This window comes from Grampus griseus (genome assembly GCF_964374135.1).
Source record: "Grampus griseus genome assembly, chromosome: 20".
Lineage (NCBI taxonomy): Eukaryota > Metazoa > Chordata > Mammalia > Artiodactyla > Delphinidae > Grampus > Grampus griseus.
Window position 1 is genome coordinate 9,579,086 of NC_139014.1, and position 18,393 is coordinate 9,597,478.

General features: G+C 49.0%; 1 protein-coding gene across 1 annotated transcript in view; it reads right to left on the reverse strand.

The window, feature by feature from the left end:
* Window positions 1-13,379, reverse strand: part of USP36 (ubiquitin specific peptidase 36) — a 34,859-nt gene extending 21,480 nt beyond the window's left edge. The window contains exons 1-6 of the mRNA XM_082680023.1: window positions 13,315-13,379; window positions 10,889-11,051; window positions 9,057-9,318; window positions 8,345-8,566; window positions 1,184-1,294; window positions 427-529 (exon numbers count right to left, since the gene is read on the reverse strand). Coding sequence (XP_082536149.1) covers window positions 427-529; window positions 1,184-1,294; window positions 8,345-8,566; window positions 9,057-9,309 — 689 coding nt within the window. The 5' untranslated portion in view covers window positions 9,310-9,318; window positions 10,889-11,051; window positions 13,315-13,379. The remainder of the gene's footprint in view (window positions 1-426; window positions 530-1,183; window positions 1,295-8,344; window positions 8,567-9,056; window positions 9,319-10,888; window positions 11,052-13,314) is intronic.
* Between the last annotated feature and the right edge of the window lie 5,014 nt (window positions 13,380-18,393).

Sequence of the window (18,393 nt, forward strand, 5' to 3'; positions counted from 1 at the left end):
TCGAGCCCTGGTCCGGGAAGATCCCACATGCCACGGAGCAACTAAGCCCGCGAGCCACAACTACTGAGCCCACATGCCACAACTACTGAAGCCCGCGCGCCTAGAGCCCATGCTCCACAACAAAGAGAAGCCACCACAATGAGAAGCCCGCACACCACAACGAAGAGTAGCCCCCGCTTGACGCAACTAGAGAAAAGCCTGCACACAGCAACGAAGACCCAACACAGACAAAAATAAATAAATAAACATTTAAAAAAAAAAGGCATTTCCCTCCATGAGTTGCTGGGACAGAGATGGCCACCACCTGCCCTGCAGCAGGAGAAGCCCTTTCCTGGGAAGCAGTGCGACCCCTTGCTGGAGCTTCAGCTCAGGGCCACGGGGCTAAGGTCCACAGAGGCAGCCTGGGGTGGGGGGAGGAGCACGTACTTGGCACAGCCGCTCAAGCAGGCCTTCTGCATGGCGTCAATGGTGTACCGCAGAAACTCGTGTGCGTCCTCTTGGTTCCCGAAGCGGAAATGCCGGGCGATCTCTAAGGAGGAAAGGAAGAAGCATCAGGCCGGAAGGGAAAAGCTCCTGCCTGCTCTCCAAACGTCCCACTCCTGTCGGTCTCATCACCAACTCCTAGCAGACCCAGGACTAAACCCAAGCAAGGAAAAGGAGCCTGCCTGGCTTCCTACATCCCAGGTACCACCCTCACGGCAGTTATCTTCTCAATGAGACCTAAGGGCTTAAACCCTCTACACTTAACAGAAAGCACGAATGAACACCAAGCATTAAGGATATGAGATCCACTGATGAACTAAAGCTGGTTTTCCAGGAGCCAATACAGACCATGGCAGATTATCACTATGTCATTGCAATACAACTTACACCGGCTTCAAAAACCAATGAGCCCATCTTTTCTGCTAAGGGAGATATCTGACTGCCACAGCACATGGACACTGGTCTCTCCGACGTTGAGAAAAGGCCCCGCAGCCCTCCCTTACCTGCTCCCCACCTCCAGGCCCATGACACACAGCTCCCGGCCTGGCCAAAGCCGCCTGATCTTCAGGGCGGGGACCACCACCACCTGGTGTGGACTCCTCCACATCCAGCCCCAGGGCTCGCTTAGTCTGCTACACTCTGTGCGTGCAGTCTCCCGAGCCCTCCCTTCTGCCCCCCGCCAGAAGGAAGCCGCTCTTACTCCTGAGGTCTCGGATGAAGGACACGGGCTTGATGGCGTTGCCACTGTTGGCGAAGGCCTGGATGATGTGGTTCTGCATGACGCACAGCATGCAGAAGCTTCCCTGGTGACCTGCGGGCACGGACAGGCGGTCGTGGTAAGGCGAGAGCTCCCAGGAGAGCTGACGACATGGCCTCCCGCCCGGCAGAGACAGCAGGAGCCCGACAGCCCGGCCCAAGCTCCCACGCCGCCTGCAGCACCCGGGACCCGGTCTCTCCACAGTTGCGGGCTCGGCTGCAACCCAGCCCGAGGAGTCTGAGTTTTCAAGCACCGTTTAGAACAATGTTTTCTCTGACTTCCAAACTGCATCACATGGTCAACAGGCTAGAATATTTTGGGCTTCCCGACACCCGCTTCATGTGCTCTTCAGTGTAGGAACCTCTGCTCTGGTTTCCAGGAGACACAGGGGCTCGGCCAGCTCTGGGGAGACCCCGGGCACGTGCTCCCCCAGCCTAAGGGCCCAACTCTGCAGCTCTGGCGCCCCAAGCGACACCTACATGGTGGGGACGGGTCCATAAAGACCGGCGGTGGGCCACACAGAGCCCCCAGGCTGCGGCCAGTCCCCGTGCTCTGGATAAACTATTTGTCCCCCAGGAATTAAGCGAGATAGCATTATGCTTCTACCTCTACTTACAATTATGATCTTAAATACATAGAGAAGAGCAAAGGCTACACCCCATTTTAGGTGATTTTTCAGTCAAGTACTGGTGTGATAGTTGAACTCCCCTCTCAACCTCTCACAACCCTGTTCCCCCCATGCTCCATCCTTCTCCCCAACCAGGTCACCACTGTTCCCATTCATGGATTCACTGTATTCCACACTCACCAGGACACTGCAGCCTCATGTTTAAGCTCACTCTCTATAAACTGTAACAAACTGCTCTTTAATCCCTGCTCCAGATCACAGTTCATCCATACGACCCCCCTTTTCCTGCATGCCAACCTCCCCGCCTTTTCCTGCTATCACAAACGCGGTGGTGAATGGTCCTTGTGCGCATGTCAGTTTCTCTAAGGCATATACCTACAAGATACATTTCTGGGTCCAAGGGCAAGCACATCTTTAGTTCTACAAGATACTGTAGTCGTGTATATAGTGCACGACCTTCCTCAACAGACCCAGCGCCTAACACAAAATCCACACCAATCCATTATTCTCCCCCTGAACACCTCCAATCACCCAGTTACTTAGACCTATCTCAAATTAAAAAATGAAACAGCATGCAGCCTGTTTGCCATATACACACAAAAAAATCCTAGTATCTACAAACGAAAAGGGCACATGTTGGTAAAGATGTTGAGAAACTGGAACCCCTGTACACTGTTGGTGGGAATGGCAAATGGTACAGCCACTGTGGAAAACAGTATGGTAGTTCCTCAAAAAATTAAAAATAGAATTCCCATATAATCCAGTAATTCCTCTTCCAGGTATTTACCCAAAAGAAGGGAAAGCAGAGTCTCAGAGATACTCGTACACCCACATTTATAGCATTATTCACAAGAACCAAAATGTAGAAGCAATCTGAGCGTCCATTGACAGACGAATGGATAAAGAAGGTGGTCTATACATAAAGTGGAATATTACTCAGCCTTAAAAAGAAAACGACTTCTGACACCTGCTACAACAAAGAGAAACCTTGAGAACATTATACTAAGTAAGCCAGTCCTAGAAGGACAAGCACTTGTGTTTGTGTTACATGAAGTACCTGGAGCAGTGAGAGTCACCGAGACAAAAAGTAGGATGGAGGGTACCAAGGATGGGGGCTGGCGGGGGGGGGGGGGGGTGTTTTTAATGGGGACGGACTTCCAGTTTGAAAAAGTTCTGGAGATGGATGGTGGTGATGGTTGCATGACAGTGTGAATGTACTTAATGCTACTGAATTGTACACTTAAAATGGTAAATTTATTTTTAAATGGTAAATTTTATGTTATATGCACTTACCATAATGCAAAAAAGTTTAATTTTAAAAAAATGCTAGTATTTACACAAAAAATTCTTCTTGGAGGGAAATCAAAAAACCATTCATGTGATTAATGTCTTTACATGAAGGAGAGGCTTTTATTTTTCATTTTAGAGTTTTCTCAACTCTCTATCCATTCATTACTTTTATTTTTTAAAGGGCAATAATTGTGGAGAAGGCTCAAATTAAGGCAAAAAACCTAATGTTATTTAAGACAACAAACGTTAAGCAAACAAAAAGAGCTCCCATTTACAAAATCTGATTCATGTTAAGATACTCCTAGGAAAGTCGTGTGGAAATTAAGCCTCTAATCATTATCTAAAACGCTGAGACTTTTAGACTAATAAATCATCACTCTTAAATAGGGCAACTGGGAACTCCCTGGTGGTCCAGTGGTTAGGACTCGGCGCTTTCACTGCCAAGGGTTCAATCCCTGGTCCGGGAACTAAGGTCCCGCAAGCCTTGTGACTCAGCACAAAAAAAAAAAAAAAAAAAAATAGGGCAAGCAACAATTTCACCCAGAAATACCTGAAACAGGATTTCCCAAATCCCTGGTAATGCGCAAGTTTAATTTTAAAAGCCCGTGGACACTTTGTCCGGGTAATTTAGGAAAATATATCATAAAAGTTGTATCCATGATTTGGGGGACACTACTACTTAAATTTGGGGAAGAAGGTGCGGAAGAATAGGATTTAATCCTCCTGGATATTTTACAGTGTTTATTTTGTGGATAGATCCTGAAGTGGTCCAGGCACGTTGCAGGACTGGGGCTCTGTGCAAGCAGCCCCTTGTCATGTTCAAGCCATACTTCCCTGGACCCTTGAGAATCTTCAAACAGTGAATTCGAGGAAGAGAGGACAGCCCAAGCCCACTTAGGGGTCACCTGGGGATCCAGTCAGGTGCCAGGAAAAAAATATTAAAACTTCTCTTAATACATTTTACTCTAAAAAAGCCAAGAAATTAAGGCTTACTGACATTTCATAGAGTGACATGGAGGGACACTGGCACTCTCCCCAGGTCTGCTTGCGTTGCTCACAGGAGGAGGGGCTGCTCCCAACTCAAGTCCTTGCCCCCATATACCACAGTTTACTTGTGCCAGGTTACCCGGACTTACAGATGTGACCTACTTTTAACTGTATTAACCCTTGCAAAGTTGACAACAGCTCAAAGATTCCTGCAGAGAAACCAACAGCAGAAGCACAGGGAACACAAAAACGGCAGAGCGACCTACAGGCTCAGGAGAGAGGCTCTCACCGCCAACGTCATGAGATAAAAACAAAGACAGCCCAGTCAAACCTTAGTAAAGTCCACCCAAAACAACCTCAGCCATCACCAAGGTAACTACTGGAAACAGAGATTTATAATCAACTTCATCTTAGAAGTGTGCACTGTGCCTTGATATAGTAGCTAGGGCTACTGTGAACCATTGCGAGACATTTAAATACTACAGTAGTCCCATAGCCTGGCCTTCTTCCATTCTTTTTTAATAATATAACTAATATCCCTGAACACGTCATGCAATCCCAAACTCTTCATAACGATGTTCCTCCCACACTCCCATGTCCCTGCCTCTGGTTCTGCCCTGATTTCTAATTATTTACCTACTTTTAAAAATCACTTTTATTTATTTAAGTTTTATCACATATACGTACACCTAAACAACAAACAGTCTGCTTTTCAATTCTGTAAATAGGAATTCATGCTGCATGCAGTCTTCTGGGGCTTTTTCTTCACTCGACACTATGCTATTCGGACTCATTCATGGAGCGAATCCATTCTCCTGCACTGCTGTATAATATTCTACCACATGCCTATATAATTCAGGTACCCATTGTGTTGATGGGCACCTGGGTTGCTTACAGTTTTTTGCTGTATGTTTCCTGGTGCACAGATACCAGAGCTTTTCTGTAGAATTGCTAAGTGTAGATTATATGACAGAGAACACCAGATTGTTTTCCAAAGCAGTTATGCCAACTCAGACCAGGAGTTTACAAAGAATCTCATTGACCTCCATCCCCTGTGACCTTCGGTACCGTCAGACTTCCGAATCCTCATCGACCACAAAGGTGGAAAGCGTCTCCCAGGTTACGCGGTTACTGGCCATCTCCTCCTCCGCCCCGTGACGTGAGCTTCCTCTCCTATAAAATGCCTGCTCCTAATGTTTATCTATTTAATATGCTATTCTCTTTTCCTTGTTGATTTGTGGTTTTGTATATATTCTTGGTCCCAATCCTTCGTTGTTTATGCATCCCAGGTGTCATCTCCTCGTTTGTAGCTCCCTGTCTTTTAATTTTGTTTTTTCATGAACAAAAGTTCTTAATTTTAATGCAGCCGAATTCATCAATTTTTTTAATGGTTAGTGCTTTCTCCCAACCCAACGTCAGAAAGATACTTGCTCACGTCTGTTATAAAAGCATTGTTTTTACTTTTGAGAAGTTTTTTTTTTAAAATAAATTTATTTATTTAATTTATTTTTGGCTGCGTTGGGTCTTCGTTGCTGTGCGCGGGCTTTCTCTAGTCGCGGTAAGTGGGGGCTACTCTTCGTGGCAGTGCACGGGCTTCTCATTGCGGTGGCTTCTCTTGTTGCAGAGCACGGGCTCTAGCCATGCGAGTTTTAGTAGTTGTGGCACACGGGCTCAGTAGTTGTGGCTCTCGGGCTCTAGAGTGCAGGCTCAGTAGTTGTGGCGCATGGACTTAGTTGCTCCGCGGTATGCAGGATTTTCCCAGATCAGAGCTTGAACCCGTGTCCCCTGCGTTGGCAGGAGGATTCTTAACCACTGTGCCACCAGGGAAGCCCTTTTGAGAAGTTTTAAATCCATTTTTTGGTGTGAGTATGCTGTGAAATGGGGATTCTATTTCATTTTTTCCGATTATTTTTAAGTTCCATTTATTTAAAACAGGAGACACGTGTATATGTGAAAAAATGGTGTGTAATGCCACACGTCCACGCATTCGTGGCTGTTTCTGGGCTGTCTCTCCATCGGTCAGTACCTCCCTCCCTGACTCAACTCTGCCATTTTAACGTCTCTAACTTTACAAAAAGACTTTACAACTGCTAAAGTATACCGCTTCTCATATTCTTCACAGGTGTCTTGGTGATTTTGGTCCTTCGCTTTTCTTTTCCACATAAATTTTAGAATCAGCTGGAGCTACAATAATCTCTACGCTAATTTGGGAGAGATCCAACATTTTTATGACGCTGAGGCTTCCCTCTGTGGAGGTAGCAATCTCCGTGTGTGGGTCATCATAAAATGCCCTTAAACTCCCAGGAAAGGTTTTCCACGTATATCTCGGTAATTTGGGTCTCCACACTTTATCATTTTTGTTGCTGTTGTACAATTTTTTATAATAGCAAAATTTTTTTTTTAACAATTTCTTGTTTGGTGTAGAGAAATTCAAGTAACTTTTTGTATATTGATGTTGTATCTAGTCATAGTGCCAAATTTCTTTCTTATTCCCCCGAATTTCTAATTTGTCTATGGATTCCTTTGTTTTTCTATGCAGGAATGTCATTTTCAACCAACAAGAGTGTTACTCCCTCCTCTTGTCTCCTGTGTCACTGCTCTGGCCAGGACCAGCATATCAAACACAAGTACAGAGAGTGGCCACCCTGGCTTCTCTCCTTATTTTTTTTTTTTTTTTTTTTTTTTCGGTATGCGGGCCTCTCACTGCTGTGGCCTCTCCCGTTGCGGAGCACAGGCTCCGGACGCGCAGGCTCAGCGGCCATGGCTCACGGGCCCAGCCGCTCCGCCGCATGTGGGATCCTCCCGGACCGGGGCACGAACCCACGTCCCCTGCATCAGCAGATAGACTCTCAACCACTGCGCCACCAGGGAAGCCCTCTCCTTATTTTTAAGAGGTGTGCTTCTACTATTTCCTAATTGGAATGCTTTTTTGTAGTTGTTGCTAGATACCTTTCATCAATATTAGTAAAAAAAAATCCCTCTGTTGCTACTTTGCTAAGAGTTTTCTTTATCATAATTTTTTGGGGCATCTATTTTCAGGTGACCTTTCTCTCTTAATCTGTTAATAAAGTGACGGCAACTAAGGTAGCAAGATTAGCAGTCACGGATGTAGAACTTACTGTGTGCCAAGTACTATTCTAAACACTCTACATAATTCATGTAAGCTTTACAAAAATATGAAGGAAATATTATTATTACTTTGCAGATGAGGAACAGGTCAGGTAATTCTCTAGGACTCAGTCGCCGGGTGGCAGAACCAGGATGTAAACCCAGCAGGCCAGCCTCCAGAGTGGTGCTTGTAACTGCTGTGCTATACTGGCTCCACAATTGCATTTGGAGGTTTTCTGATATCAGAACATCCTTGTGTTACTAGGATGAACACAAGTTGCTCACAGTGTTTAAAAGACTATTGAATTTGCTAGTATTTTATCTAGAATTCTTACATGTATATTCATGAACAAGAGGGAACTGTAATTTTTCTTTCTCACATTGTGCTTGTTTAATTTTGTTATCCAAGTTAAGAGAACCTCACTGAACGAGCTAGGGAGCTTTCTCTCTTTTTCTTTTCTCTGAAAGAGTTCAGGAAGCACTGAAATGATCTGTTTCTTAAAAGTTTCATAAAACTTACCCATAAATTGTCTCAGCCTGGTGTTTTCTTCATGTGAAAAATTTTAACCACTGATTTAATTTTGTTAATGGTTGAAAGGCCATTCAGACTTTCTGTTTTCTTCAGTTTGGGTAAGTTATATTTTCTTTCATCTTTATTTTACCCACATTCAATTTCTACTTTGGAGGATGTTTTATGATGTACATAAAACATTGCTACAAAAACAGGTGTATAAAACAACCGAATACACGTATTTCGCAGGTATCTTTTGAAAACCCTTTTCTCTCTTTAGGTAATTACTTTCAGCCCAGTTTAGAGACCATTACTCTACCCTGATTCTCTTTCATGGCCCATCCTGCAGCTGGCACAATTCAAATGTAGGATTTATCAGTTACTATAAAGCGTTACTATTTATCAGTTACTATTTCACTCCTGAATTGGACCCGGGCTGAACTGGCAGCACCGTGAGCACACGGGTTTGTCCACTTAGGAGACCATCTGGCCGCGAGGATCCAGGGCCACCCCACTGCACGTGCACACTCACAGCCATGCATGTGCAGAGCCCCCCCCCCCCCGAACAGCGCTCACTTACAGCCTCGCGTGTGCTCCTTGGAGAGCAGGTAGTTGGCCAGGGGCGGCGTGTAGGTCAAGCACTGCACGGTGGAGTTGAGGAAGCAGGTGTTGCCGAGGTTGTGCAGCCCCGCGCCCACACGGTAGACGCGCCCCCAGCGCAGCGACAGCCGCTCCACGGGGAAGAGCACCTTCTGGGGCGCGGGGACGCCGTCACCGCAGCTCTCGTACGCGCGCTCGCTGCCTGGAGGGGGAGGGATGGGAGAGAGGAGGCCGTCTGACTCCGTGCCCAGGCAGACCACCCAGAGCAAGTGCCGTGGCGCACTTGGTGGGCACGTGCTCAGAACACGGCATCCAGGGGTGACTGGGTTCCCGCTGCGGAAGCCCAGGAGAACACCTGTCACCCCACGGCTCTCCCTGACGGCGTCGGTCTAGCACCCCAGGACCCCTCTGTGGATGAGAGGACGAGGCTGTGAGAATCAGCAGCTGGAAGAACTGGGCCCTGGCACTCTGAGCCCACCCCACTTCTCTGTCTGGTTTCCAAGGCCTGCTCTTGAACCTCTAAGGACACAGATCTCTTTCTGACCAACCCTGTACCGTTACTTCCATAACTAAAATCTACTGACCCCATGCACGACATTCACAAGTGACCACACTCTGTTTCTGGTCCTACTAATCAGTCAATGCTTCGTCCCTCCACTTGGTCAGCACAGAGCGAGGCCCTCTGCCAGTACCCTGTGTCCTGGCCTGCGGCTCATCCCCGCTCCTGTGGCAGCCGGCTCCCTCTGTCCTGGGGTTCAGCAGCACATATTTGCTCTTCAGTGACTCCAGCTGGTAGGAGAAACTCTTGCTGGCCGGCTCAAACTCCAGCTTCTGCAGAAGGACCTTCCTGGCAGAGGAGGCCAGGAGCTTCCCCAGCTCCCCATCGTCAGCCGAGTCCCTGCGGCCAGGCTTGAGGGCTTCCTTCAACTTGTCGACTATGGGCATGGTGCATCACTGTGGGGATAGGAAAGAACACGGAGCGGCGGGTAAGCGGGTCCCAGGAACAGAGCATCCCTTCCCTGACAACCCCCTCCTGGGCCTTACAGATGTGACCCACGATAAAAGCCAACCTTACAAAGGAAGGGTGACACAAGACGTAGTACGGACCACGTGGACACAGCGACGCCCACGCTTCTCCTCTCAAAAAGACAAAGTGCCTCCGCAAACAGCACTAAACGGACTGACACGGCCCAGAGGAGGCGAGACTACCTTCTCGGCGTCTTCTCTTCAACAAGTACCATCAAGTGACTTTGGACGTCATACTTGGTGCAATTTCCCTCAAGAGGCAACCACGTCCTCCTAACGTCTGCTCAAAACCAGGAGAACACTAATTCTCCCAAGACACTCTGGTCACACACACAAATCCATGCAATAAAGGAATTCGCATGGAGAGTGAGATGAGCTCACTCATCTGTTCAGACACACTCTTCAAAACAAAGGCCACGAGCCTCATGGGGCCACTGAACAGGAGAAATGAGGCTGGGCCAAACTGGGACGTGCCGTAAGTGTAGAACACACACTGCATTTCGAAGACTCAGTTTGCAAGTGTAAAACATCTCAGTGATTTTAAGACTAGTTATATGCCGAAATGATTATATTTTACGTATACTGGGTTAAATAAGTTATATTGTGACAATTCATTTCACCTGCTTTTTATTTTTTAATGTGGTCACTGTAAAACTCAGTTATACTTGTGGCTTGTGTTACTGGATAGTGCTTGTACAGACTATCTTTTTAAAAGTGATGGAGAGAAGATAGTAATAGGACTAGAATGGTGTACACAAAAACGCCTAAACTTAAGGGGGGGGTGGGGCGGAGCAGGCAGGGGCCGTGGCGGCAACTCAGGCTCTGGAAGGCGGCAGGCCTGGGTTAGTCCATCATGGATTAGCTACAGCCTCCAGGGACGATCACTGGGACTGCCGGAGACCGTTCTTTGTAAAATAGGAAAAAAAAACAAGTGTCAAAGGTGCCTGTGAGCTTAATGGGGAGAAACACACTGGGTGAGAGCTGAGCGCTGGCTGCGGAACAGTCCCTAAAGCCGCAGTGTAGAAACTGAAACAAACCCGAAATCCCCATCACCCCTAACTGCACACACTACCTGTCAACTCAACCAGCCTGGCCAGAGCTCAAGGACTATTTGAGTCACAGTTAGAAAAATAGTTCCTTACACAGCTTACTCCCATCAGAAAAATGATGACCTCCCCCAGGTATGTGGTCGCCGGCCTGAGCCAGGAGACCCAACTAGTCAGGTGGATCCAAAACTCTGCTCGAGTCAAAGGACCCCGTCCAGCACCTCTTGGTAAACCGTCCAGATTTACGGTTATAGGGCACCTAATTCTGTATGTGGATCGAATTTCTTTTTCTATAAAAATTTCTGTAAAGAACAGAAACGTAAGACCATTATTTAAAAAAACGCAAGCACAAGTTCTTTGACATGAAAAAAATAAAAGCAGCTTTCCTAAGGGGAATTATCTAAGCGTTCTCACCAACTGAACAATGGCTGCTGGACCACATGTGGGCTTACCTGGGGTGTCTGAACTTGGGGGTGCTATTCCTGCAGCATGGAGCCAGGTGCTTGGCCAGACTAGGCAGGTGTGCTGCTGGGCCCTCAAAACCACGTGCTCCCAGGCTTTGGCCTGTTCAATCACCAGAGCCACAAGCGTGTCGTCCAGAATGGGTGTCAGAGTCTGTGGGATGAACACAGCATCACATGAGGCCAGCTCTCTTCCTGCTGTCTCATCAGCCCCATTCCCTGGACACGGAGTAGGAAGGCCAACCATCTACCAGGAACAGTCAGCATTAAGGCGGAAGGAATATGGATAGTGCGGGACTTAGGAAGAGTGAAGAGCTGAGCTAACTAACTACAAACGATTTCGATGGACATGACATGAAAACACTGCCCTTTGTTCCATACCTTAACCTTCACGCCAGTGACAAGCCCAGTGAACAAAAATCTCCCCACACGCCAGTCAACTCCAGACTCCATCACATTTGCAAAGACTAAGAGATAACAGGTAATCATCTCCAACTTTCAGATTTCATGAGCCAGTAAGAGTTCCCAAAAAAATGGCGCAATGAGAGTTGCCAAATTTTCACTCTGCTGTTTGTTTTTTTTCCTTAATTACCAACCACAATCACTGTGATTACAGAACATTAAGGTACTTAAAAACTTTTTACTGTGAAAACGTTCATTTACAATGTAGAGAGAACATCACAGGGAACCGCCACGCTCCCCTAATTCAGCGTCAATAATTATTGTGTAGGACCAGTCGATTCTTCTCCTGAGCCCACATTACTTTACAGCAAGTTTCAGATATACTATGTCTGATGTCCATAAGTAAAAGCATATTAACAGCAAAAAAAAGAAAGAAAGAAAAAAGAGCATAATAAACATGATCTCAGAATGAAGTCAATCTGTAAAGATTTCTGTTTCATGAAAACTCCCTACAATGTCCCTCTTCTTGTCAAGATCACACGTTGCTAAGGACTCTTGTCATGGGCGGATATGGGTTTGGGAACCTCTCGAAGCTAGAGGATAAACAGAACTTGGAAGATTTAACCCAATTTAATTCGAGATAAATAACTTAAAGAACACCCACCCATTCCCCATAGCCCACTCCTCGATGTGGAGTCAAGAGGTTTTGAACAAACAGAATTTTTCAAGTTTCAACAGGAAGATCAAACCTCTACTCACCAATTCAACCCGAAACATTAAGCAACAACCTCAAAATGATTTATTTCTGAGGTGCAGCGACCCAGAGAAAAATGTCCCTGTAACCATCACAAGCCCTCTGATGTACACACTTGCTTCAAAACTCAGGGAGGATGCTCTCTCCAGTGCACGTTCCTCACGGTCCAGGAACAGCTCACACTTATCTATGCACATTTCTACCTCTACTCAAATAAAGCTCCCTTAAATCAATCACCATTCAAGAACGTTTTCTCTCCCTCCTCCCTTTAAATGCATTTTTCCAGCATAAAATGCACTGGAGACTCACAGGGTCAACCACGTGCTGGCGGGGAGGAGCCCCAGACAGCACAGGGCTGGGGCCTCCCTGGGGCGCTTTTAGAGGGGGCTCTTCTGCAGAGCAAGCATCGGTCCCCAGCCAGGAAAGAGCAAACTGAGCGCCCCTCTCCTTGAAGGCCTGATTCTCCCCATCCCTTACAGACAGTGGACTGTGTCACAGCCAGGATGTTTTTCTCTCTCATCCATCCCTGTTTTAAGACGCTGCTCTAGCTCCTAGAACCCCAGGGGAGACCCAATACTACCCGCCCAAAGAAATAGGTATTTTAAAAACTCATATCTTGTACCCATCCCCTCACCAGGACCATGACCACGACCAAGCCCATAAGGAATGTTACCCTCTCCAGGCGTGAGCTTTCCCACATATCTTACTAAAAAAGAACAAACAAGATATCAACTCTGCTGCCAAACTGAACGCCCTCCCCTTTATTTGGACTGAAGCCATTCCAAAGAAAGTCTGAATTCTGCATAAATGATGCTTCTGTGCGTAACACCGCCACGGGCTGCTGCCTTCTCCCCTGCATGGGCTCCTGGCCGGGGCAGCTCTCCCCTGCACCGCGGGTCGCTCCCGGTGTGTGGAGAAGAGCAGAGAGCAGACCCGAGGCAGCCCGGACGGAAGACACACTTCCAGGGCCTCCCCGTGCACCCCCGAGCCCTCGGGGACGGCGCAGCCCTAGTACCTCCCCGTGGACCCCGGAGCCCCCCGTGGACGCGCAGTCCGGGGCCTCCCCGTGGACCCCGGAGCCCCTTGCGGACGGTGCAGCCCTGGTGCCTCTCCGTGGACCCCAAGCCCCTCGCAAACAAACACCCGTGTCTCCCCGGAGCGTTCGCCGGTGCGCCCAGCGTCGGGAGTCACAGTCCCACGCCCCGCGGCGCAGAAGCTCTCCACCCGGCCCTCGCGCCGCCCCAACCCGGCCCTAGCCTACCAGGCCCGCAGCTGGCTCCGCCGCTGGCCCGACTGCAGGCCCGCAGAGCTGGCGTCTGCTCGGCACGGGCCCCGCACACGCACCATCCGGGCCTCCGCCGCCTCACACACGTGTCACGGCGACGCTTAAAGGAGCCGCGGTCCACAGTCCTCAAGGCGGCACACCGAAAGGCCCCGGCAACTTTAAGAGGCGGTGCTAGTTTCCGCCCTATTCCCTGGACCCGCCCGCAGCCACTTTACGTGCCCTATACGTCACCTCCCCATCCCGCGGCCCCGCCAGCCTACGCGATGACGAAAGCACGCAGAGCCTGAGACGCCCCGCCCCCTTGGCCGGCGCCCCCCGAGTTCCCGCAGAGCACGTGAAGTGCCTGCTTCCGGGTCTGGCGAGCTGGCGCACCTAGGACGGCGTCCGGGCGCACTTCTTTCTCACCTGCAGTAGGGGCGGTGGCGCGGGATGCTTGATCGCACCCTCTAGGGCATTTAGTGACCAAGACACAGGCCGGGGGAGAAGAGGGCAGCGGGCCCAGTGAAGCCCGGAGGGCGGAGCAAAATGCTCTTGGGATTAAGGGATCGGGAGCGATGGTATTTGACCTTTGCAGTGTCCCGGGCCCTGTGCAATTCCCTGACCCCACTCCCTTCCTTCAGAAGCGTCATCCCGTGATGACTACGTTAAAGTTTTGGTTGAATGTTTGCAAATGCGCTTTGCTTTTGCGGTACTTTTGAAAATGTCTTTCACCTAATCCACTTGGTTGCCTTCCGTCCCGTTCCGCAGGGCAGGTGGAGAGAGTGCAGTCCCAGACCTGACCTCCAGATACTCTCACATAAGCAAAGGAATATTGTTACTCCACAAAAAACGACTTTTCCTAAAAGGGAACACTTGGAGTATACAACACAATCTGCTGTGTCCTTGGCAGACAAGTGTGAAGGGCAGGCTGGGCGATCCTGGGTGAAGCAACTAGAAACCTGCAGCTAGTCGTTATATTCCCCGCACAGTCCTTCAAGCAGGGACTGGCAATGGAGAGAGAGAATGGGTTTAATTAGAACAAAATTCACCTGTAGTTATCACTTGGCGAGTGCTCGTTTTTGAAAAAGCAAACAAGTATAAACAGACCCGCAGGAACCTGAGGTTGAGCTCTGCCCTGTCTGTGAGAATCGTCAACTACAGAGATTCAGATTGGGATTTGTCCCGGAGTCCACTCTGCACCCTAAAGCAATGATTCAGACAAAGACCTTCTCACTGTTCCAGGTCTGATACAATGTATAAATGAGTGATTAAAAGGGTGGGAGCGGGCTTCCCTGGTGGCGCAGTGGTTGCGAGTCCGCCTGCCAATGCAGGGGAAATGGGTTCGTGTCCCGGTCCGGGAAGATCCCACATACCGCGGAGTGGCTGGGCCGGTGAGCCACGGTCGCTGAGCCTGCGCATCCGGAGCCTGTGGTCCGCAACGGGAGAGGCCGCGGCAGTGAGAGGCCCGCGTACCGCAAAAAAAAAAAGAAAAAAAAGTGTGGGAGCAGGTGGGAGGCGGAGGGCTGGCAAGTAGCCCAGGAATGCGAGACCTCAGTTTTATCGCAGCTCTGCCCTAGTTAGCACGTTGCTTTGGACACTTCTTTTGGGCCTCCATGTGATCATCTGTGAAATAAAGATGATCTCCAGCAGATCTTTGATTCTAATAACAATACTGATGACATTTGTTCCCGTTGCTGAGTTCATATGATGTGCCAGATACCAAGCTGGCCACTTGCCCACACTATCTGATTTAATCCTCATGGCAACCCTACAAAAAGATATTGTTTCCATTTTACAGATGATAAAACTGAGTGTGCAAGATCCCAACAAGCAAGTGGTGGTTTAAACCCAGGTTTCTCAGGCTCCAAGTTCACATCTTTAGCTCAGGCCCTCAGAGGTAACCCCGAAATTTTTCTTAGATGACAAAGCTATTGCCTGAAAAGGCCCGCATGCTGCTTGAGAATGTGATCTGAGACCTGGAAGTCGAGAGGAGCCTTTGGCCACCCACACTCCCACCCTACTCCCCTGTCAAATTCCCTCCTAGAAGGCTTCCAAGTGGAATCTCCTAGAGGTGTGTTCACATGGCCCATAGGAAAGTCTTTTCTAAAATGCTCCATCCTGGGCTTCCCTGGTGGTGCAGTGGTTAAGAATCCGCCTGCCAATGCAGGGGACATGGGTTCGAGCCCTGGTCCAGGAAGACCCCACATGCTGCAGAGCAACTAAGCCCGGGCGCTACAACTACTGAGCCTGCGCTCTAGGGCCCGCAAGCCACAGCTACTGAGCCCATGCACCACAACTACTAAAGCCTGCGCGCCTAGAGCCCGTGCTCCACAACAAGAGAAGCCAGCGCAATGAGAAGGCCATCGACACAACTAGAGAATACCCGCGCGTAGCAACGAAGACCCAACGCAGCCAAAAATAAATAATAAAATAAATAAAATTTTAAAACATGCTCCATCTCAAACGTCACCAGAGAAATGCAAATTAATACCACAATGAGTTGACGTTCCACACTCTGTGGAACTGCTAGAAGCTAAAAGACTGCACATTGGAAACAATGTGTAAGCAAACAGATTGTAAAACTGCAGGGAATGTAAAATGATGCAATCATTTGGGAAAATAATTTGAATGTTTCTTTTATGTAACATACTTAACCTATGAGTACATCCATTGCTGTCACCACTGCAACTAACTACTTCCTGTAGGCTGGTAAATTCCAAATGTGCCAACACAGACCTCTCTCCCTAATCTTTGGAAAGGTGGGTCCAGTGCCTCCTGGACACCCCTTCCCCAGAAGGGGGTGTCCTTTCGAGGTGTCCCACCTCGAAATTCACCATGCCCAGAAACGCCTCCCCCCGCCAAACTGCCTCTCCTTTCTGCCCTGTTGCCTACTTGGGCTGCTGTGCTAGAGCTCAGACCAAATCCTTGCCCTTTTCAGCTGGTTTCCCAGTGGGTCCGGCCACTTGGGGGCACTGCTGAGACTGGTGGGCAGACGAAAGGAGAAGCAGGCCTTTCTTCCCCTCCCTCTCTGCTTTGAGTGGAGTTTCCAGCAGCGGCTTCAACTCCATCCAGAGAGACATACTGTGGTTGCAGCCTCCCACCTGGCCTCACCCTGGGCTCTTGTAGGGCAGCCTACAAGAGCTGCCCCTCCCTCTGCCCCTCCACCCTCGAGCTGCTGACAGCTTCCTGCTGTTCCCTTCTTGGCTTCCCAGGGAGTTTCTTCCATCAGGCTGTCACCAATCCCTACCTTAATCCCTGCTGTTTTAAAGGCTGTGCAGAGTGGTTTTGGTGTTCCAGGTTGGACCTGGACTGATGCAGACAGTAACCCCAACGATCACCTGCCTGGCCGCATCCTGGACTCCCCCTCTCTCCCTCACCCCGTGTAAATTCTCAACAAATTTTGCTAATTTTACTTTCCAAATATTCCTCAAGCCATTCCCTCCCCTCAGTCCAATTGCGCAAGTAAAGCCGCTCTCCGCTCTCTCCTGCATTACTGGAATAGAGCCAAGTCCATTGCTCAAGCTGCCAAACAGAATAATATATCTAAAAGGCCGACCTGAACCCATTTCACTCCTGTCTGAAACCCTTTCCCGTCCACCCCTCCCCCCTGCCTCCTGCTGATGGGAAAGCCAAGCTCCTTCGCATGGTCTCTAATAGCCTCCCAGGGGCTGGCTTTTGCCTGCCTTTCCCCCTCCTCCCCAGCCATTCCCTGCCCTGCATCCTTCAGCAGAGCTAAATCCAAGTGCCCCCCAGACCCCAATCAGGCTGTCTCTACTCCAGGCTCAGGTTGGTCTTTGGCCTAAAATTCCCTTTCCCACTTGTCCTTCAACAACCTCCTCTGGTGCCACTTCCACCAAGAGGTCTTCCTGGATTCCCTCCATCCCTGCCATTAGGTTGGTGTTGCCTTGGGCTGGCGGCACATTCCACTTATACATTCAATTGGAATGTTCTCGGGACTTCTCCTCCCTCCCCCATCAAGTCTCATTTCATTGGTGTGTCCCTGGACCGGTGTGCTGGAGGTACACTGGATAAATGTGAAATCCAACTAAATGGCAAATAAAATGCTGGAAATGAGGGCTTCCCTGGTGGCGCAGCGGTCGAGAGTCCACCTGCCGATGCAGGGGACACGGGTTCCTGTCCCGGTCCGGGAAGATCCCACATGCTGCGGAGCGGCTGGGCCTGTGAGCCATGGCCGGTGGGCCTGCGCGTCCGGAGCCTGTGCTCCGCAGCGGGAGAGGCCACAACAGTGAGAGGCCCGCGTACCGCAAAAAAAAAAAAAAAAAAAAATGCTAGAGATGAGACAATTGAATAATCTCTAAATCCTGAAAGAGAAAACTGGAGAAACACTGAAGATGAAAGAATAAAGCATTCTCAATTAAAAAAAAAATAAAGCTGTAACCAAAATGAATCAAATTAGAACTTACCTTAAAAAAGGTGCATTAACAAAGTAACAGTATTGTTGCCCAGAAGTCACCTGGGGGCTCCTTACTTTGGAGGTTGACGTAAAAGGGACTGGACCCCTCCCCCGGTTTCACAGCCTGTAGATGACCAAAGATTTAAGTTAATTTCTGGAAAGACCTGTGTCACATTTCTAACTGTAAAGTAATCATTGTTCTTCTGACCTTTACGTCAGTCACTGTGAGTTTTGGTTCCTGTGAGCCGCTGCTGCTGGGCCTACACAACACTAACAATTTCCAGTTTCTAGAGACTGGAGTTACATCCAAACCCGGGTCTGGTTGAACTCACCAAGGAAAAGCCACGTGGCAGGGCTCCCAGAGTTTTGTTTTAGGCCTTCTTTCCCCTGCACGCAGATGGGCTGCAATGGAATTGGGCCTGTGTTCGGTGGTTTGGCCAAAAAGTAGCCAATGGACCTTAAATCCCTGTGTCGGCTGTGGCCACTCGCCTGCCTCTTCCTTCCGCTCCCAGACAAAGCTTCCTCTCTAAGAAAACTCACCCAGCGTAAATGCCACAGGTGTGTACTTTCCCTGTGTGTTTGAGGGCAGCTTTCCCCACCTGCTAATACTGAAATCCTGCTTGAATCCTTACGAAAGCCGTGAGATCACCCATCCCCACGGC